This window comes from Ilyonectria robusta (assembly GCF_021365365.1).
Source record: "Ilyonectria robusta strain PMI_751 chromosome Unknown BGZ61scaffold_8, whole genome shotgun sequence".
In the NCBI taxonomy this organism is placed as follows: Eukaryota; Fungi; Ascomycota; class Sordariomycetes; order Hypocreales; family Nectriaceae; genus Ilyonectria; species Ilyonectria robusta.
Window position 1 is genome coordinate 1,317,166 of NW_025764442.1, and position 21,976 is coordinate 1,339,141.

Sequence of the window (21,976 nt, forward strand, 5' to 3'; positions counted from 1 at the left end):
CAGCCATGCCGCTCTCCGACTTTGGCACCCTCATCCTCCATCACATCATCTTCGTCACGTACTTGGTCTACTTCCACATTGCCTTCTCGCATATGGAGGAGGCTGCGCTCGTGGCCTTGTACTGCGTCTGCAAGCTGCTCGCCCGCCGCTTCGAGGACATTGACGGCCCGCCGCCGGAATGGCCCCCGCCCGCCATAGACTGGTGAAGCCGGAGTTCGGCCCCGACGCCGGTGTGGACGTCGGCGTTGGCGTCGGCGCCGGAGCTGGGAATGGCTACGAGTCGCCGTCTGAGGACAACCTCCCGCCGTTCTTCGCGTCATCTTCCGGTGCTACGGCAGCCGCTACAACAGCCACTACGCCTGCAGCTCCCCCCGCGCTGGTGGCCGCCACGCGCCGTCCAATCTTCGTCCAACGGCCCTCGTACATCGTCGCCACGGGACCTCCTCTCCCTGAGAACGGCTCCCGGACACCCAATGGCTTGAATCATGGGCATAGCCTGTCGTCTAGTCTAAATCATGTCATGGCCAGCGCCGAGAAGGCGTCTCCCAATCACAGGATTGGCATCAGAGACCGCATTGCGTGTTACCAGTGGACCTACTTCACCATGGTGAGCTCTCAAACTAGGTCTGACCAGATCCCCGTGGCTAACTGTCAACTCTTACAGACCATGTCCACGGGTGGCATTGCCAACATCCTTCATGCATGTAAGATCGCCCTTTGCCATCCCATCCTCTCCTCCAAACTAACCGAGCCTCGCCCAGTGAAATGGAAATACCCATGGATCCACGGCATTGGCGTCTTCTTTGTCCTCCTCAACGCCGTCCTCTTCATTGGAAATTGTGTGCTGCTCTCCATCCGATTCCGCTTACGCCCCGGTACCTTCACCCGCTCTTTCACCGACCAATTCGAATCTCTCTTCATCCCAGCCTTTGTAAGTCTCGCCCCGCTTCATAATTGCTAGTCTTCGGTTAGACAGGTACTAATATGTCCCTTCATTCTAGTTCGTATCGTGAGTCCTTGTCTATATAACTAATGAATATGATTGGTTGGTCCCAGTAAGCTGACGTGCATTCCAGCATCGCCGTCATCATGATCAACACTTGTCAGTACGGGATCCCCAGCTCCGGCCCCTGGCTCCTCCGCACCATGGAGATCATGTTCTGGATCCATGCTGCTGTGAGCGTCTGCGCCAGTGCTGGTCTCTACCTCATTCTCTGGTCAACGCTGTACGTCGTGTCCACATTCACTATTCCCCTCGGTCCCTGGTAGCACTTTGCTACTGTCATCATGACTGCTCTAACGACCATAACCGCTAACATCCATCAACAGCGTCTTCCCCGTCCACACGATGACTCCAACTTGGGTCTTTCCCGCTTATCCTCTCCTTCTTAATGCACCCTTCGCCGCGAATCTCATCTCCGCCGCCCAAAGATCCGGACGGACCCTCTCACTCGACCCCACGGCCATGGCCCTAGGCGCCGCCACTCTCCAGGGCACTGGATGTCTCATTGCCTTCATGATCTCTGCCGCCTTCATCTACCGTCTCATGACGCAGAAGCTTCCCCGTGATACGCAGAGACCAGGCATTGTAAGCTCACTCTAGAAGCCTACTCAATGCCATGCCAGCATCACTAACGAAATCAATAGTTCATGTCAATAGGGCCATACGGCTTCACTGCTGCCGGCATAGGTCCGTCAACACACACATCCACCTCGTCAACATCTCACAGCTAACCCTCCCTAGCGCAACTTGGCAGCCAAGCCGAGTCCATTATGCCACCGGCCTTTTTGGGAACCCCTCACGTAGCCGCAATCATTAAGGTTGTTTGCGTCCTCGTCAGCCTCTGGCTCTGGGGTCTCGCTATGTGGTTCTTCATTGTTTGTGTCGGCTCCCTCTGGAAGTACACCCGACCCGGCAGCAGGATGCCCTTCCAGATGACTTGGTGGTCCTTTGTCTTTCCCAACACCGCCCTGGTATGTACTGGCCTCCAACATTTTTCTACTTTGATATTGTAATTCGTTCGCTGACAGCATCCACTCAGGTCACAGCAACTGGTGTCATGGGCGACATCTTCGAAAGTAATGGCCTGCACATATTCGCGTGCGTCATGACCATCGGCATTATCTGTGTATGGATTGGCGTCTTCGTGAGGATGCTGTGGAGCCTCAAGACGAAGAAGCTTCTCTGGCCGAAAAACGACATTTAGACTTGTTTGTTCCTTTCCATTTGGTTTTGCACGTGGATTGCGTGCATCGCAGGGAACTCATCTGCACTTTCACAGCAACTTCATGTACATACTAGGTTTTCTACGGTGGCTTGGAAGACCGAGGCAAGATGTGATGGATTTAGATACTAGGTCGCATTCACGGTGGCGTTGAGGATTAATCGTTGAGACATTTTGCGAGCATATAGAAGTTCAGCATAGCCTGAAATGGAAGCATACGCAGCAGCATTGCACATTGGAAGTATAAAAATAAGTTCGTATCTTAGTCCAGAACCCGGTCCCACCACGAAGTCGCCAGATAATCAACTGTTCTTCAGGAACACAAACACACAAGTTTGTCTAGTATAAGCCGGTCCACGTCGTCTTTGCCGTCTATTCGTACAGAGAGAAATCATGTTTCCCCACAACGCCTCGAAACTAACCTCGCTGACCAATTACTTGCCGAATGGCGACTGCTTCTCAGTTATAGCTTGGCTCTCAAGTCTTCGGCGGCCGTCGCATCTAGGTTTACCGTTACCTCGCCTGTCTTCTCGCCGTGGCCGAAGAAGATGACTTGAACTGTCAGGTCATCACTGGGGAAGATGTCAACATTAGCAATGGCAACACAAGTAGTTGCGAAGGGAATAGGCTTACCGATAACGCCTCGAGAAGGGAGACGGTAGAGTGAGCAGGGCGCAGACCTGCTCGTCATTGGTACCACCAAGAGCGTTGCGCACAAGGTGAGTGGCCACGTTCTTGTCCTTGACCAAGAAGCGATCCTTGGCTTGAGGGTCGATACCCCACTGCGCAAGGCGGATGGGGGTCTTGTTTCCATCGGGGCTCGCCTCCTTGCGCTCCTCGACGGGGAGAGGGGATTTTGCTGAGCCAAAGATCTTAGACCACGCCGCATCAAACTGGGAGCCAGCTGCGGCGTTGGCCTGTGTCTCGATCCACTTACCCACGAGTCCAACAACCTCCTCGTTAGTCAACATCTCCCACAGGCCGTCGGTAGCCAGGACGAGGAAGTCGCCGTTCTCGGGCTGGATCTTGGTTGTGGTCACAACCGGCTCGGCTGTGACATAAGGGGGAGTCTTCAGTAGAGGCGAGGGGCTTCGTCCGAAGAAGCTCTCGCGCAACTTCCAGGCGGTATCTCTGCTCCACTTGTAGACTGCATCACCAAAAGCACGAGTTGGCTCCAAACCTCCAAGAACACGGCCGTTGCGGACCACATGATCCTCGCCGGGATGTTCCTTGCGCATACGAGCAGCTTCTGAGGGGCTGCTACCGGTCTGGTCCTCCGAGAGGGCGGTGGCGGTCCATTTTCCAGACTCTGATCGACGTCCAAGGACGGCACGAGAGTCGCCAGTACAGGCTACCCTCAGAAGCTTGCTCCGGCTGTCGTAGAATGACAGCAGGGCGCAGGATCCAGATAGCGCAGGCTGGAGCAGCTCGGCGGCGACGGTCTTGGAACTCGCCTTGAAAACCTTCTCTACGCTCTTGTGGACAATCTCGTTGTCCAGATTGTTGAAGCCAGTCTTGATGGCCACATTGACGTCCTCCTCGGAAGGAACGGCGCCCTTGGCCTTCTTATATGTGTCGTTTAGCTCCCGAGCGACGTAGCTGATGAGACTCTCTCTCAATGTAGCAGAGGTGGTCCATCCCCTACGATTGGGTCAGTATATATGTTTCTTTCTAGATACCACCAGTATCTATATTTCTTTGTAGATACCACATGGGTAACAAGTAAGGGTATACTCACGAGTGACCGTCAAAGACACCCCAGAACATCCAATCGCTGTTGTCAGTCTCGGCGCCAGCAGCGCGGCTGGGGACCTGAACAATCTTCTCGGCATGATCGTCTTCGATGGGGTCGTTGCTGGGCAATTGGACAATATCGTAACGGGTGACGCCCTGGCCACGGTTGACCGAGTATGACTGCTCCAGCTTGCGCAGCTTGTGATCAGCCTGATCGGGGGTGAGCATCTCGACGATGCGGCGGCCGTCGTCGCTGGTGGTCTTGGAGATGGGGCCCTCGCCAACGATGGTGCCCTGCCTCAGCTCGTCTGCGCCGACAACGAGAACGGTGCGGGTGGGCAGGCCATCCGCGGCGGTCGACGTGAGGCTGCGCGAGACAGCAGCGGGACTGGGGGCGACACCGGCGGCGGTGTTGTACGAGTACCAGGCGCCGTAGCCAACGACGATGCTAGAGACAAGGGCGACGGGGAGGCGACGGAAGTACATGGAGGACCTCAGCGGCGCATGGCCCGAGGCGAGGTGACGACGGGCGGTGGCCTGGGCCTGGGCGTGAGCTTTGGTGTTGGCGTTGACGTGAGCGCTGGCCTTGGCCTGGGCGAGCGAGAGGGAGATGGAGAAGCCGCGGCGAGATGTCGTGCGGGAGAGGGCGCGGATGGTGGAGAGCGACGTCGTCCGGAAAGCCCGTACTGCGGCTCGATTCATCGGGGCGAGGGCTTGGGACGCAGGACCAAGACCTATAGACCGGTGGTGAGAAGTCCAAGCTGCTACGACGGCGGGACGGCGATGACATGGGGCAGTCGGAGAAGCAGGTGGCTGCACTGACCGTTGATTGCGACCAGGACGCAGGTGGGGCGCCGGCCGGCCTATGGCGTGTGCTACAGCGGGAAAGCTTTGAAAGTCCAGGCGGCTTGTTAGTGGCCGGCACTTAAAAAGACACTGGAGCTGCAGGGAGTTTGGTGCCGTGCCATCGCAGCTCTGTTCATCACGGCGGGAAGCATTATCGCGACAATCAGAGCGAGGAGCGGCGTGAAAATATATATATATAAAGCCAGCCGTGTAAGCTTCTAAGCTTACACCGAGAAATCCCGATCCTTCTACCACACGCCCGCGCTCACTTGATCACGGAATCCCTCGTCGTTCCCGTTCCCGTTCCGTTGTCGCACGTGAGCCCGCCGACACGGTCAAAATGATTGCGTCCTCTGACTGCCAGAGCCTCCCGTCCTGCATCCTGCGTCGTGCCGCTACCGAGGTTTTCCCCTCCATGCTCCATGCAGCTGTCTCCCCAGATTCTCACATGCTGCTCGGAGCTCCATTCACACCCGGCACACACCCCTCACACCCCCCAGTCACTCAGTCACTCACAGTCGCTCAAGTCACACATCCAACTAGCCAACTCAGTCATCCAGCTCTCATTGAGACAAAAGACGTCGGCAATGTGCTTCTATTCCTAATCATCCCAACAACAAGTATATACCCAGACCCCCGAAATGGCCCAACCCCCACCGGCCGCCCTCTCCGGCGCAGACCGCATCCGCGCCCTCAAGGATGAAGGTGCCGTCTTTGAAGCTTTCGATGCGTACCCTTGGACAAAGGACAAGATGTTCATGGTGAGAACGACTCAACTCTCAGCAACAATCCTCATGCCTCACCCTCCCTCTCGCCCTCCCTCTCGCCCTTCCTCTCGCCCTCACCCTCATCCTCGCCAATCCCAGTCCTCGTACTCATCACCCCGCCATCCATAGTCCGGTCTCTACGCCATCCTCGGTGAACCCGGCAAGCAGAACCCCGGCGCCTCTCTCGCCGACATGGCCATCCACGCCCGAGTCTTCTATTACGCCCAGCGCATCGGCGTCCCCATCGACTTTACCCGTTACCAGGCCTGGGTCGCTCAGCAACCGGATCGCCAGCCTCCGGATGTCCTCCCGGAGGAATATCACCGCCGAGGCAGCTCCACCCAAGGACCCCAAGCTGAGGCTCTCGACTGGCAACAGGCCGCCCCTAAGGCTGACCTATACGTTGATCGCAAGGCTGCTGCCCAATCTGCTGGGGACCAACCCAACTACCCCATGGGCTTCGCCGAAATGCTCAAGCTGCTGCAAGAGGGGAAGCCCGTCCCAGGCATCCGCCAGATTCCCAACACCATTATCAGAGATCCTGTCAGTTCCCGACCATCCTCGTAGTACACTTGCAGCTCTAATTCTGCTTTAGGCCGTGAAACCCGTCGGTGCGAGAGCTGTACCGAGGAAGCCTTGGGAAAAGGATCTTGCTGCATCTGCTCCAGTCCTTCCCGATGTTCCCAAGGCTCTGGATAGCGAGTTTCCCCCCGTCGATGACGATGCCCCTACTTCCTCCCACGCCGGAGCTGCCTGAGCAGATCCCAGTTCCGCGAAGGATCAGTCCTACGAAGGACTTGGTGACTAGATATTTGAATCAGTGGCGTAAATGGCGTTTGGGTTGTTCGGTCGGCTCATGATGTTGTAGACTTGGCACATACACAATCGTTCTGCCCTTCCCGAATACCACCTCACCATCAACCCGAGCCTGATAATGGATATCACAAAATTAATCACCCGTCAGAATGAGATATTGGAAAAAGAAGCAAAACTTGTATTAATGCGTCGTGGCTAAATAACAAAACAACTTCCCTAACCTACTCTCCGCCGCCGTGCCCCAAAACAACATACACGTTTCCTGTGATTCAATCCTCCCATCCATCCCCGAGAATCAAAAACACTAATGCCCGCGGGCTAACTGAAGTTGGTCCTGGAAAGGGATGCCTCCTCGGTTAATGAGATTAATGGTTCATGGGGTGTGAGATGCAAACTGTGTTTCCTCCAGAGAGAATCCTCCTTGTGGTGATTAGTGTCTGCTGCCTCCTCCATATTGCAAAATCCATAACCATGATGTGTCCAATGCACCCAAACAAGCAGTAGCCAGCTGAGCGTAGGATGACGTGTGATCTGTAAATTACTTGCGTGGGAAAATGTTTCTAAGAAAGGCCGACAAATTCTGGTTTGTTCTGTGTGATCTTGACGAACGAACGATTGGCGAATTCAGATAGGGAGTCCCCGACAATATGGGATGGTGACAAAGGATAGAGGCACAAAGGTCGAGAGGGTTGGTTGCCATTTCACGCGGGAGCTTGAAAGGCCCTGGACTTGAACCGTCAATAGTCCAGAAAATCAACGGTAGCTGGCACCGTAGCGAGGCCCAGGAGCCATGCGCGCACTCATGCTAGGCCCAGCACCTGGACCGGGGCGAGTGGTAACCGCGTGGTTGGTGCAGAGCATACCAACTCGGGACCCAAACTTGGATCCTCGGAGAGACACCATGTGCTTCCGAATGTGCGCAGCAACAATCTCGCGGTGCTGTGGGGCTGCGTTGTTGAGAATCCACTGGATTAGGTAGTTGCCGTACTGGTCGCTTGCAATATCGATCAGCGGAATGCGAGTACGATCTCGGCGTCCCTCGCAGACTCGGTCGAGGTAGCGACTCAGGAACTCAGCACCGCCAATCTTGAGGCACTTCTCAACTACCTTGGAGGCGAACTGGTCGGTGCTGTACTCGGCAGCGTACCGGATGACATGGTCAATGGCTCGACTACGGTCGGGGGGGCCTCCATGTTCGCAGACATGCTGGATGCACCAGTTTCCAAACTGCCCGTGAGCGACAATGTCGATGTTGGCGAGTACTTCCTCGATGCAAGGACGCTAGAAGACGGATTAGTTTTGAAATTTGGCAGGAACAAGAAAGCATACCTTGTCATCTTCCAAGCAGTTCTCAAAGATGTTTTGCACGACCAAACTGCCAGTCTCTCCCAAGGCCACCTCGTGCCACATGCCCCGGAGCGCATCATTGACGTACTTCATAATCTGCGGTGGAGACTCTGTCCAACGGAGTTCAAAGAGCTTCTGCCAAACGTGGCAAGCGTAGCGGTGGATCACTGTCTCGGGGATTCGACGCAAAAGTTCATGGACCATGATTGCCTTGTAGTTCTCTGGGACCGAGTCAAAGGCTTTCTGAACGACATGGCAGCCAAAAGGGTCCATAGAGAGACTCAGAGTGTTTCCACGAATAGCCTCAGCAATCTTGATGACCTGTTCGGGAGTGCCGTGTTCAAAGCAACGCTGCACCAGGAAGTTACCGAAGCGATTGACCATCAAAGGATAGGCTTGGGCCACGATGGCCTCCACGATTTCGTACTTTTGTTCAGGAGTACCAACCTTCAACTTCTGCTGCAGAAAGATGGATGCCTGCTGGTCATTGTTGCAGACGATCTTGTCAACGATGTACTTCCAGTTGCAGTTGACATTGCGGTCCAGCAGACGGCGGTAGTTGAGTGGCTCCGTTGGTGGAAGGTAGGTCTGTCCCTCAGGGGCTCCGGCCTGTTCTTCATTAGTGGAAAGTCCATGTCCTGGGTTTTGGAATCGTGCTCACCTCATTCTTCCAGGCAACCTTAGAAGTGAACTCAGACGCGTGGGGAGACAGAGGCGTCCCAACGGGCTGAGGCTGGTAAGGTGAGTACATGCCCATTCCCATCGGTCCAACTCCCTGGGGGACATTCATGGGTCCACTAGGCATGGGATTCCCCATGAACTCTGACTGACCGGCGGCGTTGTTGTAACTACCTCCGTATCCACTGTTGAACGGCTGAGGGGAGTTGAAACGGCTTTCATAGCGGTTTCCACGACGACCGCCGTTGGAACGCACCATGTCAGGATCAGGTGTGAGGCGCTCACCTCGATACCCATCCATCATTTGGTAGGGTGCCCCATTGGGCTCTGAGTAGGCTTGGTTAAACCCACGGCCTCCCAACCAGTTGCCCGGAGATGGCTCGGGCACTGGAGCTTGTAGTGTGATGTTGGCAAACGAGCCTTTTGGGTTTCCCCAGATGCCCCTGGTGCGATTGAACGTGGTGGACGACATAGCATCACTAGTATCTGACTGAGCATCCTCGGGCGGTCCCCAAGCACTGTCGCGCGAGATTGGTGCTGCACCCCGCAGTCCAAAGCCGCATTCGGAATCTGCCTTGACAGACCGAGTTTGGGCAAGCTCTTGGTCAAGCTTAGAAATTTCGTTCTGAGCCTGTGCGAGCTGGAGCTTGAGGCGGAGGACCTCGTCGTTGTCACAGCGAGTTTCTTCGAGTGTGGCACTTGCTGGACGCGTCGTTGGGGTAGTGCTTGGAAAGACATCCGTAGCAGGCGTAATGGGAAGGGAGTTGCTCGAGGATGCATGGTCCAGGACCCTCGTGTACAAGTTGTCGTCGTCTCCCGACTTCAAGGCCTCATTCTGTTGGTTCAGAACGGCTTGTTGCTCTGAAAGCTTGGCAAGAAGTTTGTCCATCGGGTAGCGATTTTCGGCGGCCGATGTCTCATGACTTATCTTCATCTTCTATCAGGATCAGCAAACTAGAAAGGGACTAGAAAGGGTAAGGTCAACCTTTGGCAATCCTTGGTTAGCCAGCTTCGAGGTTGCCAGAGCAGTGACGTTCTTTTTCATCGAGGTACTGGCTCTAGAATCCTGCTTTTATTATGGTGAGCGTTTCTCCTTGTAGGGTTTGCTGGGGCAAGGGAAAGCCGTGGAGGGCATCAGGGTAGCGAATGAAGAGGTTTCATCGAGTGAAAACCAGAAGGAAATATGCGGGTTACTTACGCCAGTAGATGCAGATGACAATGGCGAATCTTCGATCGCCTTGGGGTTGTCCTCCTGAAGAACACAGGTTGGGATGGGGATGACCCTTGGCGGAGGGGACCCAGTGGCCTCGGAAGCTGACATGGTCAGGCACCAAGTCGAGGAAACGGGAGAACCAAAGATTAGGTTTGGAAAGAGAATAAGATGATCGAGGCTCGACGTAAAGAAGGAATCGATTTGGTCAACAAGAGTGAGTGTGGTTGGAGTGAAATCCGTGAAGTTGGGTGGAAGAGAGAGAAAAACGAGGAGATGGAGAGTGGAGGGTTGAAGTGGGAGAGGTTGGCGGCCGAGGCGAGAGTTATTCACTGACACGCACCAATGCAGGAACAAGCAAGAAAAAACGAGGGGAAGGAACCGCGAACCAGGTGCAGCAAGACCGACAGGCACATGCGCTAATGCATCAGCTGCATCTGACGGAGCGGGCAACTGGCAAGCAAGTGAGCAACGGCTGAGAATGCGTTTGCTCCTTTTGCAGTGTGGTACAGCTGCGTTCCTAGTTGCTTTACTACCATGAGTACCTAGGTAGACAGTCGCAACAAATACAATGATCCTAGGGGTCTTTCAGGTTCCACCTTTTTCCTTTTTAACTGGAAATGGTGTTCTTGGTGCCCTGCCTAGGTAGGCACCTAAGGGTTGATTCACGTACACAACCTAGGTAAGGTACGTGGGAGGTGCTAAGCAACGCCGTACGGACAGTACGACGAGAGCACGCGAGCCGAGCTTCCTGCAAATTATACCTACATAGGCTATTTGTGTACCTTACCTACCTACCTAGGTAGGTGGCTAAAACTTCACTCCGAGGTGGCAAGAAAGAACAGGGCCACTCGAGATGTGCAACGAAAGGGCAAGAATCCAGCGTCCGTCAAGCACTTCCAAAGCAACGGCGCAAGCATTTAAGTGACCGAGTGTTCGAAAGGGAAAGAATCCAAAACGGGATTGGTTAAAGACTGGCGAACCACATTTGATCGACTCCTTCCCATCCTTTCTGTCCCATCCAGGGGCATTACTTGCTTCTCAATACCTAAGGTAATTACCTGGGCTAGGGCTATGTCTCTCCGCTTGAGAATCATGCGCTTAAACAGCGCTCGCGATGAGAATTCCGTGTCACTTTAATCATGTGGGTGCTCTCCGGGGATTCATCACCAAGGTGGTGCAAATCAACCGAACACACCACGGCTGATCCCTCCATCATCACGCGAGCAGTTCAACCTAGTCGTTGCTCAAACACGATGCAATTCGAATCACAGATTCCCGGTATATTGACATCATGTAGAGCTAGGTGCTGAGTGATGGTACAAATAGTTTTACATGCACAGATGGAAAACCACGCTGGGAGCGTCTCTTGCTTCCAGGCTTCCCCTTTCGTCCTCGTACATCCACAAAACGGCACGATTCCCAAGTCATTTTTCGCTTCTCGCATGCAATAGGTATTGTCGAAGAACCAATCGTTCGAATCAGGCACATCGCCGTGGGTGTTGGTTGCCTCAACGCCTCTTGGTAGTGGGAGCTGCGGGGCTGTTAGATCTTGGCCTTGGCCCTCGAAAGCTGCTGGACATACCTGGGGGACCCGTCTTCTTCTTGGGTGCACTCTTTCCACGGAGCTTGAGTCTATTGTCAAACGGTCAGCTTGTCGGCGTTCTGCAAAGATCCGCTGTATCCACGCTTACTCCTCAATGTACTCGAATCGATCCTCCTCACCCTCATCCCAGGTTGCCAGGACGGGGCCGAACTCGCGCTTCAGGTCCTTGATCGTCGCCGTCTTCCGCGGGTAGTATGCAGCCATCGCCGGGCCCTTCAATCGCTGTCGCAGGATCTTATTGCCCATTCGGACACCCTGGGGGTTGTATGATGTCGCGAAGACCTGGCATTGCGCCTTGGAGCAGTCAGAAAATGCATCACAGAACGGGTCTAGGGCGTATCACCTTCATCAAATCCAGTACTCGCGCTCGTGGGACACTCATCTTAGCATTGTCGACATGAAATGTGCTTCCGTCAACTTTTTTCGACGTCGGATTGACGTTTGAAGCATCTGGGCCGACGTCGCGCATGCGGGTCCTGATTGGTCATGCTGTTTCCTGGTGGGTCGCGACCCTCAACGCCAGCCGAAGATCTCGGAAGCGGGTGAGCCTCAGTCCAAAATCTCATGAATTCTGCAACCTCAAATCTGCCAACCAGGTCTTATACCACACCAGTACATCATTTACACCCAACCTTTAAAATGAGCAAGCGCCCGAGCTCAAGTGCAGACGAAGACCAGGGTCAACGAAAACGGCACCATGGTGAACCCAGCTCAAGATCACTCCCAATTCCAGACCTGAGCACAGCAACGCCGTGGTCATCCTCCGATATCTCCTCTGAATTACCACCACTACCTCAGATCTCAAACCCGGAGCTCGAGCTTGCAGTATTCAGTCACCCTGGAATTGGCCATGGCCCCAACTATGAGCGCCTGGAGTGGCTTGGCGACGCATACATCGAGATGATTGCAACGGCCCTAATTTTTCAGACGTTTGGCCTCGCCTCGCCGGGACGAAGCTCCCAGGTCCGAGAGCAACTTGTGCGCAACATCACGCTGGCAGGATACTTTAGGCAGTACAAGATGGAGAAACGAGCACGCCTACCTGCGGATATGGGTAACATGGAGGAGCTGATTCTGTCAAAAATGAAAGAAAAGGAGATCACCAAAATCCAAGGCGATATTTTTGAAGCATTCGTTGCTGCAGTCGTTCTCTCTGACCCTATCAATGGCCTCCCCACTGTCATTTCCTGGCTCAAGTCGCTCTGGGGCAGGACAATCAAGGATCAAATCAAGCAAGCAGAGAAAGCCAACAAGTCGGCTCCTTTAGGCGGATGGAATATGCCTATGGCACCTGGGGGAACTGGCGTTAAGGACGTGACACCCAAGGAACGCCTTGCACAAATTCTGGTGGTTAAGGGAATCCACCTACGTTACGAAGACATGCCGAACAAAGACAAAAAGGATAAGAATCTCGGTTTGCCATTGTACTCGGTGGGCGTTTATCTTGACGGATGGGGAGAGAAGGACAAGTATCTAGGCGTGGGCACGGCGCTGAAGAAGAAGGAGGCGGGCCAGAAAGCGGCGGAGATGGCATTGCAGAACAAGAAGCTGATGACGCTGTATGGGGATAAAAAACGAGCGTTTGTGGAGACGCAGAAGGCATTGGAGGAAGCAAAGGGGAACCATGTCTCAAAATGAGGTCGTCAATGGTTGGTCCTAGGGAACGAGCATTGCGAGAAACCATGCATGTACACTAGAATACTGGCTGCAATTGATACCCGAATTTTCGGTGTCTAGGCGTGTGCCTCACTGAATAGTGCATTAACAGCAATTTGACCACGTGCATTAAATTATTTAAACTCAAATCTCGTATCCGTAGAATAGTGTTTTCTTCGAGTGTTTCCTTGAGGAATGCCGAGTTATCTGCGACCTCATTTCAAATGCAATGCAACATGACACATCCCAAGAACAGAAGCAACCCATATGTCTATGAAGATCTGTCATATGCCACAACCGACATAAGGTTTCTTCAAAACACCTCGGTCGAGCGAGTCAAGAAAAAAATGCGGGGGAATAAACGATGATGCACCAGAATTGGCATTCTGGAAATTAAGCATGGAGAAATGGCAGGGGTCGGGTTGTTTTTCATCGTCTGTCACGGCTTCACGTGTCTCGGGACGTCACCGCGCAAGGGGATGTGCTAAGCTGGTGGAGGTGGTGGTGGAGGTGGTGGTGGTGGGTAGCATCCAGGGCGATGACAGCGATGACAGCGACGTTTCCAGCGGAAGCTACAGTGGCTGTCGCGTGTAATTACCGAGTGTGGTGCAGCTCCCCGGCCTACATAAGTTAGTTGCCCTGGCCTGGACCGCGCCGAATTCCAGCGCCGCGCCGAGGTCAAAGTCGATTGATTTGCCGATGAGCGGACACGGCCTCCGCAATGCCCATTGGCAACCCCCGTCGTCGCCCGTCTAGTCTCCATCATCCACCATCATCATCATCATCGCCACCTTCTCTGCTCTCTCGCCGGCACCTCAGTTGGACCTTAATTTAGCGCTTTTCCATGGAGTTGCAGGTCCGCTCAGCCAGGCGCACGGGATAACTGCATTGTCTTTGTTGTTGTTTCCGGCATCTTCGCAGCGCCTAATCAATCCCCCTGCGATAGCTCGGCCAGTGGGGTGTCTCGGCCACCAAGCCGCGGTTCGGACGGCCCAGGGCCCGATAAAGGGTATCCGGATCCAACGAGTGTCGCCACAACTCGTCGACTACATCTGAGGAGCCGCGGGGTGTTGGCTCGTCACATCATTCAAGATGGCCGACTCAGTTGGTAAGTCTAATTAATCATCTCAGCCTCCCTCGCCGTGCCGGCCATTGCTGACGTCTGACCACCAGATCGCGTGTTCGTCCACGCCCTCAACACCGTCAAGAAGATTCCCAAGACCGGCGCCTCACGACCGCCTCCTTCCGACCGACTCCGTCTCTATGGACTCTACAAGCAGGCTATGGAGGGCGACGTCGATGGTGTCATGGAACGCCCGAATTCCGCCTCCGGAATGACCCCAGACGATCTCCAACGCGAGAAGGACAAGTGGGATGCGTGGAATATGCAGAAGGGCCTCAGTCGGACAGAATCCAAGAGGAGATATATCGAGGCCCTAATAGACACCATGCATCGATATGCGACAACACCGTGAGCAGACTTGTTCCGATCTTTAGTGACCGGTAACTAACATGTCTTCTTGTCATAGGGACGCGAGGGAGCTCGTCGATGAGCTCGAATTCGTCTGGAACCAGATCAAACACAACAGCCCCAGTTCCTCCATGTCCTCCCCCAAAGCTAACCGCTCCACGGCCGCATCACACCACTATCAAGACAACGCAAGCGACCCCGAAGGCCCCATGAAAATTATCAGTCCGATGAGCGAGCACGACGAGGCTGAGCTGCAATCCCAACGACAGATGGACCTGGAGGATGAGCTAGAAGGACAGAACCCAATCCAGAGGGGTAGCCGCTGGCAACGCAAGGTGGAACGGGCGCTCACTACCATGTCGGCCGAGGTGGCAGCGCTGCGGGAACAAATCACTACAGGTCGCGAGTGGCGCGCCAAGAAGGAACGCAGCTTCCCTGCCTGGGCCAACTGGTTGGCATGGCTTGTGATGAAGCACCTCCTTGCCGACCTCGTCATCCTCGCCATTGTTCTAATATGGATGCGAAAGCGCAAAGACCGACGGCTGGAGGACCTGGTGAGGGCCGCCGTCAAGCTTGTGAGAGAGTACATCCGGAATATTCTCCCATCCCGATGATGAGCTTCCGGCACGATATAACGGCCGCCTACCCGCAAGAGATTGCGAAACCCCGAGACGGAGGCAATGGGGGGATAATCCGTCTCAAGGGGGCATCGTCGACAGAGATAATGGCAAACTGCCACATCCCTTGATGGCCTTCCCATCCCTTCCCCCACGATTCTTCTGGCCGTGCCAGCTACCAGAGGAAAGGCTAAATCGCAACATACTACCGCATGCGCCTCACGTATTATTCTCCATCTAACCCTGATATACAACAGATGGAAGGGCTGCCAGCACTTTGGGGACGGTGCCCCGGCCAGGTCAGTACCAACTGACAACTGGTCGTTACAATACACCCAATAACTCCAGTGGGGGACCGCAGCATTGACTTGGCCACGGCGCTTTCGGAGTAAGGGATTACAGTTCATGATTTAGAGGCAAGGGGGCCAATTTTTTTGCATAGTGACATGATGGTACATACCATGATAGCACTCACCTACTTATTTTTAGATCTCATGTACAATACACTTGTTCTGTCATGCTTGCCTGGCGTAGTGATGTCGATTCATGTTTCCAGGCACCGTGAAGCAGCAGTCAACGACGCGCCTCCCAACGCCAAACAGTTCAGCCAAACGCGCCTCAATTCCGAACCATCGTTCTCTGCCTCAGCCATAAAACCCAACGCCTCCCGTGATCGGCCTCGTCCACATGCCACTGAGCCACAGGGCAAATGCAGGTACCAATGCGGTCAGCCGGGGGCGCTTCGTCTACTCTCATCGACTCGCCCACCCACCACCACCTGCACGACCATCGCTCAACGCCGCACTTGCATGAAACAGGAAATCAATCTGCAACGCGACACAACCTCAAGACAAGCCACCCGCCACCCGCCACCACGCCTGACGATCATTCAAAGGCGGCAGGGCTTAGGCGCAGTGTTTTAGTGCTTCGTCAGCCCTCTTTCCGTCCCGTCTGCTCCATGCCTCGCGCGTAGTCGTCCCGCTACAGAGAGGAACCGCCAGCATCCCTTCTCGGCAAAGGCAGCCATGGCGCAGCCTCAACCACAAATCCCGGACTCTGAGGCTCCCACCACCGCAGCAGCCGCTCCTCCGGCGGTCATCCTCGCGGGTGGTCTTCCCGGCACGGAACATGATCCGGCCGGCCACGATATCATCCCCGACCTATTCCTCGCCGGCGGCCTCTTCGTCCCCATCGAGTCCGATCTCGCCGCGCCATACACCCCACCGGCCACCCGCATCGCCCGGCTGCGCGAGATCCTGGCTCTGCTAGACTCCCACTCCACTGCTGTCCGGTCAAACCTCCTGAAACTGTTTGTTCGCGACAGTGCTCGCATCGCCCAGAATGGTCGTCGCCAGGAGGCCCTGCCTCCCGCAGGCACGATACAGGACCCTCCTCCCGGCCTGGAACGCAAGGACCTCGACGAGATGATCAACAACATGACGGCGCCGCACAATCCCGCCCAAGACTACAACATCACCCTCATCCCGGAACCCGACTTCGTCACCGGTATCATCGCCCGCTCACCACGCGAATGGGCAGCCAACGAGCTATTCCGGGCCGCGCAGGCAGGCGCCGATAAGCTGGAAAGCTACGATAAATTTATCGAGGAGAGCCGTGAATTCTACCAGCAAGCGCTCAAGAAAGAGCTGGAGCGCGAGGCTGAGTAGGAACTCGCCAAGCAATCCGGCGCGCCCCATAAGTATCAGACGCCCCCAAAGAAGAGACGGTACTTCCTACCAGGCTGGAATAACACCAATGGTCGAAAGAGAACAAGATGATGTAAAAATGCGTTGATTTAAAGACGTTCACGCCGCGAGGGGGGGACCAGCATGTCAACTTATTTACCTTCACCCTCCAGCCCGACGTCCTATATGTACAAGCACTACGAACATCCCAGACGCAAAAAGGAAATCTTTCTATTCTTTTACAGCCCCCTCTTCACGCCCCGTACTCGACTTGGCCCATGGGCCTATCCTCCTCCATACCGGGGGCCATAAAGTTCGTTCGGGGGTCGCCAGTAGCCTTGGCGGCCGAGCAGCGTGCCATGGTCGGTGAGCTGGGTAGGGGGTTAGCAGTGTAATTAGATGAGAGATGTATATAGAATGTAGCATACCTCCTCGATATAACGTCTGTAAAATAGAAGTTCTCGATAACCTTTTTCAAGGGCTCGCCGCTGACCTTGGCGCCCTTGTTCTGATCCACAAGCTGCACCTTGCTGAGCTCGGGAAGAGCAACAGGCTCGATAACATCGTAGGCGGCCAGGGCAGGGCTGATCTCAACCATGCGGTCCCGAACCATGGCGACATCGTCATAAGGCAGAGGAGCGCCCAAGAACTCACTGACAGCGCGGAGGATCTTCCAGTCAGTTCGGGCAGCACCGGGCAGGGAGGTAGCAGCACGGGTCATCTGCACTCGGCCCTCAGTGTTGATGTAGGTACCGGCCTTCTCGGTGTAGGCAGCGCCGGGGAGGATAATGTCGGCGATCTGGGCGCCCTTGTCACCGTGGTGGCCCTGGTAGATGACGAAGGCATCCTTGGGAATGTCGGCTTCGTTAACCTCATCGGCACCAAGGAGCCAGACGAACTTGGGCTTGGTCTCGGCAACCTCGGCTGAGGGGGTGGTGAAACCGACCTCGAAAGCACCGGCACGCGAGGCCTCACGCTGGAGAACGTTATAACCATCCCACTCTTGAGTTCGGAAGTTGGCAGCGTTCTTCTCGACGAAGGCACCAACAGTCTCGTAAAATGCCTTGGCATCAGCGTGGTCCGTGACACCGGAACCAACAATAATCATGGGGCGCTTAGCGGCCTCGAGCTTCTTGCCGAAGGGACCAGCCAGAGCCTTCTTGAGGGAGGCGTGGTCAGCACCGAAATGCTCGAACTCAAAGGTGGAGTCCCAGGTCTCGCCAACAACGCCAATCTCGAGGTCGGATCGGAGCCAGTGCTTTCGGATACGGGCGTTGAGGACAGCAGCCTCGTGTCGGGTGTTGCTACCAACAATCAGGATAGCGTCGGCCTCCTCAATACCCCAGATGGTAGAGTTGAAGAGGTAGTTAGATCGAACGTCGATACCGTGAGCAATAGGCTGGCTACCAGTGGGGGTGTCCAGGGCCAGGTTCTCGGATCCGAGCTTGTTGGCCATATCCTTCGCGACAACCAGAGACTCAATATCGGTCAGGGCACCGGAAATGATCTTGAACTCGTTGCCCTGGGGGTTCTTCACCTGCCAGGCACGAGAGATCTCACCCAGAGCCTCCTCCCAGTCAGCAGCCTCAAATCGACCCTCCCGGCGAACCAGGGGCATGGTCAATCGTTGAGTCTTCAGACCGTCACAGGCGAATCGGGACTTGTCGTTGATCCACTCCTCATTGACATCGTCGTTGAGGCGGGGTAGGATACGCATAACCTCAAGACCTCGAGAGTCGACACGGATGTTGGAGCCGAGACCGTCGAGGACGTCAATTGACTCAGTGTGCTTCAGCTCCCAGGGGCGGGCTCGGAACGCGTAGGGCTTGGAGGTCAGGGCACCGACGGGGCAAAGGTCGATAACGTTACCAGACATCTCCGAGTCGAGGTTCTGCTCGAGGTAGGTACCAATCTGGATGTCGTTTCCACGGCCGGTGGAGCCGAGCTCCGGTGCTCCGGCGATATCGTTGGCAAATCGAATACATCGGGTGCAGTGAATGCATCGGTTCATCGACGTCTTGATGAGGGGGCCAATGTTCTTGTCCTCGACGGCACGCTTGCCGCCAACTTCGTGGAATCGGCCTCGGTCGGCGCCATAGCGCATGGACTGGTCCTGAAGATCACACTCACCTCCCTGGTCACAGATGGGGCAATCGAGGGGGTGGTTCGCGAGGAGAAACTCCATCACGCCCTCTCGAGCCTTGTGAGTGAGGGGAGAGTTGGTCTTGACGACCATTCCGGGTTGGACGGGCCAGGCACACGAGGCCACAGGCTTCGGGGCCTTCTCGACTTCGACCAGGCACATTCGGCAGTTACCGGCAATCATGAGCTTCCTGGGGGCAGGGTTAGCGATATTTCGGTCGGAAAAAAACGGTCGGAGGTATCGTACTCATGGTAGCAGTATCTAGACATTCGTTAGCTAGGGCGTCAAAAACACGTCGGAGCAATCTCCACGTACCTCGGGACTGTTGATCCCGCCTTCTCGCAGGCCTGGATGAGGGCTGAGCCGGCTGCAATGGAGTCAGAAGCCGCTTCCAAACACTCTAATCATCGAATCATACCTTCAATCGACACCTTCTTTCCATCTGCCGTCGAGTTAGCCCCCCGTCGGACGGTCAATGGCTGGGTACACAAAGATGCTCACCAATTGTCAACTCCACCTCGGCCGGTCGCTGGATCGTCGTCGCGAATGCCCGCGAGACATTGGCTGCCCGCCGGCTCGTCCGCCAAGCCGAACGAGCTAGAGATTGTCGGAGCATCGTGTCGCCTCGACGGTGAAGGAGATGGACGTAGCTTGCCGTGCGGCGAATATGTGCTCAATCGTTGACGTCTCGAAGGGAACTGCTGTTCGGGTGATGGATTTAGTGGCGCTAGTCCGCGATTAATTTACATCATCTCCCATTGGTCAGGATCAAATTCTCGATGCCTGAGGCCACACCGCATTCCACCAGAGTCTTTGCTGCAATTTGCGGATCGACCGAGCTTGAGTTTTTTCTTTCTTCTTCAATTAAATTGTATCGGGCACATTTTATTGTAGGTGAGCTTGCGCGCAGGTCTGCTTCGGCAGGTCTGTTGCTTCAGTCGAGTCTTCCTCTATCTTGTGCTCCAGAGAAACCAAACGCCGATTATGGAAGCATGGAAGAGACACAATCTCCATGACCGCTGCCTCTTACCGCCGGTCGTTACATTTCACCAGTCATTAAGCATGTAGACTTTCCATTCCTGAGGGAAGCATTCGAGTAGCGGAGAGCTTCTCTATTCTTGTGATGTGTATCTGCTCTAAGAGCTACAGCTGCACTGCATGGCCCTCTCGGTTTTGGGAGGATCGGCCGTCCACCGAGTCTCCTCCTCGCTGTCGCCGTCATATCGAACGCCGTCGATCGTCTGGCCGTCCCACGAATCCTCAAAGGGGTGAAGGGCAAGGTGCATGACACGGTCCAGCACCTCTGTGTCGTCCTCCTTCTCCACGCGTCGTATAACCTCATCCATGATCCAGCCTCGGGGAATGAAGTTAGGGTTCACCTGCTTCATAGCTTGGATCCTCTCGTTCTCCCGAGCCTCCGACACGATGTTGTCAGCTTCGCTCCAATCCTCAATGACTCGCTCTCGCCAGCTCGCCAGCCACTTGGCCAGTCGCTGTCTCGCGTTGTTCTCGTCGACCGTCTTGGGTGGCCCTTCCTTGTGAAAGAAAACAGATGCCGTCTGCTCCCTTGCCTCCGCAGTAGCCAGCTCCCCCAGCTTAATTGAGCTCAGGCGACGGAAAAAGTGGTGGAAGTCCAACTCAAGGGCCTCCATGGTATCGAGTGCTTCGCTGAAGAGGACATCGAAGTCAGAGTCCTGGAAGTTCTGCAGTCCCAGTCGTGCGGTCATCAGTTTCTTGTATTCTGCCAAGAACGTGGCCTTGTACTCCTCGCCGACTCGCGCAATGATCTTCTCTGCCCTGGCAACAATCTCTGTCTCCTGGCCTTCCTTGACACCTTCCTTGATGTAGGTCGGATCGTCAACGTCTGCGCCCATGCCAAACAGCTCTCCCAGAGCCTCTCCCAGGCGAACAAGATTCCACCAGATGATCGTAGGTTGGTTCTTATAGCTATATCGGAGTGCGTAATCGTCGTGGTTCGGCGTGTACGTTGGGTCGAAGTTATCCATGAAGGCAAACGGGCCGAAGTCTATCGACAATCCATAAATGGAAGTGTTGTCCGTATTCTATGCCGTGTCCAGTCAGTATTCTATCTCTAGGCCCTAGCACCTCGGGGAAACTTACCAGCACACCATTCATGAAGCCATACGCTTGCCAGTTGGCAACCACCTTGGCATTGCGCCTCACAATCTCCCGGTAGAGTCGGGTGAATCTATTTTCTGCAACCTCATCGGGGCCCTCGGTTTCGGCAGCGGCCAGGCCACGCTTCGGAAGAGGCGAGGTCGTCGGGTTCTCCGGGTCCTCTAGTCGGCCGGGCAGCTTGTCCCAGCCGCCGAAGACATCCTCGGCAATGTAGGTGGCCAGCTTCCTAATCATAGGACGGTCTTGTCTAGCGCGGAGGATATCGAAGCTACCCAGTCGAAGCCAGGTCTGCGCAAACCGTAGGACGATGGCACCCGGCTCGACCCTCTCGCGCAGAACTTTGGAGTGCGGCAGTTGGGTGAGCGACAATGCTCGGGTGGTAGGTATGCGTAAGGCGTTGAGAGCTTCGGAGACAACGAATTCTCTGATGCTGGATCGCAGCACAGCTTTCCCATCTGCGAAGCGAGAGTACGGCGTCAAACCCGCGCCTTTCAACTGCAGCTCGTAACGATCTCCCGACTCAGGGTTTGTAGTCTCAAACAGTGAAATGGCTCGTCCATCGCCCAGCTGGCCAGCCCATTGACCAAACTGAAAGCCTCCATAGCATTGCGCCCAAGGATACCCGCCCTCAAGCTTCTCCTCGTCCCACCCATATAGTTTGTTGCCAGCTACCAACTGTCGGAAATCCTCTGTCTTCTCTTCGCCAGCCTTTATTCCCAGGTCGCGCATTGCAGCCGGACTGACCCCGAGGAGGTCGGGATTCTGCTGCTCTTCGGGGCGCACCCATGAGAACATTGCATCATGGACTTGTCGGGGTCTGATCTGGTCTCGGGGGGTCTTGTGAGAGTCGGCCGGTGTCGGAAAGCGAGCGTCCGCAGGGAGCGATTCGGTGAAGTGCCACGACTTGGGCAAGTCTGCAAGCGATGCGCCTTCGTATGAAGACGAGGGCGCCGATGCGCTGTTGGAGAGATGAGCGGCCATTGTGAATCGGATCTTCGGAGAACGCGGGACAGCTCGACGGAGCGCTGCACGGCAG

General features: G+C 55.2%; 10 protein-coding genes across 10 annotated transcripts; 5 read left to right on the top strand and 5 right to left on the bottom strand.

Annotated features, from left to right (window-relative positions):
• Positions 1-5: 5 nt before the first annotated feature.
• On the top strand, positions 6-2,478 carry BGZ61DRAFT_418946 (voltage-dependent anion channel-domain-containing protein; the record flags this gene model as incomplete). The annotated part of the gene is made up of 10 exons (XM_046243449.1): positions 6-202; positions 508-607; positions 665-704; positions 762-931; positions 1,002-1,009; positions 1,077-1,226; positions 1,330-1,588; positions 1,648-1,690; positions 1,745-1,974; positions 2,043-2,478. 10 exons carry the CDS (start codon positions 6-8, stop codon positions 2,205-2,207), a joined length of 1,362 nt encoding a protein of 453 aa, XP_046105531.1. The 3' UTR covers positions 2,208-2,478.
• Positions 2,479-4,786, bottom strand: BGZ61DRAFT_418947 (phosphatase 2C-like domain-containing protein). The gene is made up of 3 exons (XM_046243450.1): positions 3,964-4,786; positions 2,859-3,866; positions 2,479-2,797 (listed from the first exon to the last, which is right to left on the bottom strand). The coding sequence occupies exons 1-3, from the start codon at positions 4,659-4,661 to the stop codon at positions 2,689-2,691; spliced, it is 1,815 nt and encodes a 604-aa protein (XP_046105532.1). The 5' UTR covers positions 4,662-4,786; the 3' UTR covers positions 2,479-2,688.
• A 400-nt stretch (positions 4,787-5,186) lies between these two features.
• On the top strand, positions 5,187-6,680 carry BGZ61DRAFT_450235 (uncharacterized protein). The gene is made up of 3 exons (XM_046245709.1): positions 5,187-5,566; positions 5,702-6,115; positions 6,168-6,680. Exons 1-3 carry the CDS (start codon positions 5,447-5,449, stop codon positions 6,327-6,329), a joined length of 696 nt encoding a protein of 231 aa, XP_046105533.1. The 5' UTR covers positions 5,187-5,446; the 3' UTR covers positions 6,330-6,680.
• Positions 6,681-7,141: 461 nt separating this feature from the next.
• Positions 7,142-9,734, bottom strand: BGZ61DRAFT_477256 (armadillo-type protein; the record flags this gene model as incomplete). The annotated part of the gene is made up of 4 exons (XM_046248872.1): positions 7,142-7,669; positions 7,718-8,344; positions 8,397-9,347; positions 9,612-9,734. The coding sequence occupies 4 exons, from the start codon at positions 9,732-9,734 to the stop codon at positions 7,142-7,144; spliced, it is 2,229 nt and encodes a 742-aa protein (XP_046105534.1).
• Positions 9,735-11,134: 1,400 nt separating this feature from the next.
• BGZ61DRAFT_531792 (mitochondrial ribosomal subunit S27-domain-containing protein) lies at positions 11,135-11,698 on the bottom strand (the record flags this gene model as incomplete). Its single annotated transcript, XM_046253773.1, has 4 exons — positions 11,135-11,157; positions 11,209-11,258; positions 11,318-11,523; positions 11,573-11,698. 4 exons carry the CDS (start codon positions 11,696-11,698, stop codon positions 11,135-11,137), a joined length of 405 nt encoding a protein of 134 aa, XP_046105535.1.
• A 94-nt stretch (positions 11,699-11,792) lies between these two features.
• On the top strand, positions 11,793-13,002 carry BGZ61DRAFT_450244 (ribonuclease III domain-containing protein; the record flags this gene model as incomplete). The annotated part of the gene is made up of 1 exon (XM_046245710.1): positions 11,793-13,002. A coding segment is annotated over one exon (1,075 nt), but the record flags the coding sequence as incomplete, so codon positions are not given.
• A 975-nt stretch (positions 13,003-13,977) lies between these two features.
• BGZ61DRAFT_477259 (acyl CoA binding family protein) lies at positions 13,978-14,970 on the top strand (the record flags this gene model as incomplete). Its single annotated transcript, XM_046248873.1, has 3 exons — positions 13,978-13,993; positions 14,059-14,356; positions 14,415-14,970. The coding sequence occupies 3 exons, from the start codon at positions 13,978-13,980 to the stop codon at positions 14,968-14,970; spliced, it is 870 nt and encodes a 289-aa protein (XP_046105537.1).
• Positions 14,971-15,764: 794 nt separating this feature from the next.
• BGZ61DRAFT_450246 (uncharacterized protein) lies at positions 15,765-17,109 on the top strand. Its single transcript, XM_046245711.1, has one exon. The coding sequence runs from the start codon at positions 15,999-16,001 to the stop codon at positions 16,638-16,640; it is 642 nt and encodes a 213-aa protein (XP_046105538.1). The 5' UTR covers positions 15,765-15,998; the 3' UTR covers positions 16,641-17,109.
• Positions 16,912-19,417, bottom strand: BGZ61DRAFT_350429 (uncharacterized protein; the record flags this gene model as incomplete). The annotated part of the gene is made up of 6 exons (XM_046240228.1): positions 16,912-17,029; positions 17,087-18,991; positions 19,048-19,062; positions 19,117-19,168; positions 19,220-19,243; positions 19,303-19,417. 6 exons carry the CDS (start codon positions 19,415-19,417, stop codon positions 16,912-16,914), a joined length of 2,229 nt encoding a protein of 742 aa, XP_046105539.1.
• A 520-nt stretch (positions 19,418-19,937) lies between these two features.
• On the bottom strand, positions 19,938-21,921 carry BGZ61DRAFT_493430 (uncharacterized protein; the record flags this gene model as incomplete). The annotated part of the gene is made up of 2 exons (XM_046250649.1): positions 19,938-20,864; positions 20,923-21,921. 2 exons carry the CDS (start codon positions 21,919-21,921, stop codon positions 19,938-19,940), a joined length of 1,926 nt encoding a protein of 641 aa, XP_046105540.1.
• Between the last annotated feature and the right edge of the window lie 55 nt (positions 21,922-21,976).

Bases quoted from the DNA above. Each gene is read 5' to 3' on its own strand.
- BGZ61DRAFT_418947 (XM_046243450.1), bottom strand. From the start codon at position 4,661: ATGAATCGAGCCGCAGTACGGGCTTTCCGGACGACGTCGCTCTCCACC. The intron at 3,867-3,963 runs GTGAGTATACCC...ACCCAATCGTAG, and splicing joins GGTGTCTTTGACGGTCACTC to GGGATGGACCACCTCTGCTA. The intron at 2,798-2,858 runs GTAAGCCTATTC...CATCTTCCCCAG, and splicing joins CCCTTCTCGAGGCGTTATCG to TGATGACCTGACAGTTCAAG.
- BGZ61DRAFT_450235 (XM_046245709.1), top strand. From the start codon at position 5,447: ATGGCCCAACCCCCACCGGCCGCCCTCTCCGGCGCAGACCGCATCCGC. The intron at 5,567-5,701 runs GTGAGAACGACT...CGCCATCCATAG, and splicing joins CAAAGGACAAGATGTTCATG to TCCGGTCTCTACGCCATCCT. The intron at 6,116-6,167 runs GTCAGTTCCCGA...ATTCTGCTTTAG, and splicing joins ACACCATTATCAGAGATCCT to GCCGTGAAACCCGTCGGTGC.
- BGZ61DRAFT_450246 (XM_046245711.1), top strand. From the start codon at position 15,999: ATGGCGCAGCCTCAACCACAAATCCCGGACTCTGAGGCTCCCACCACC.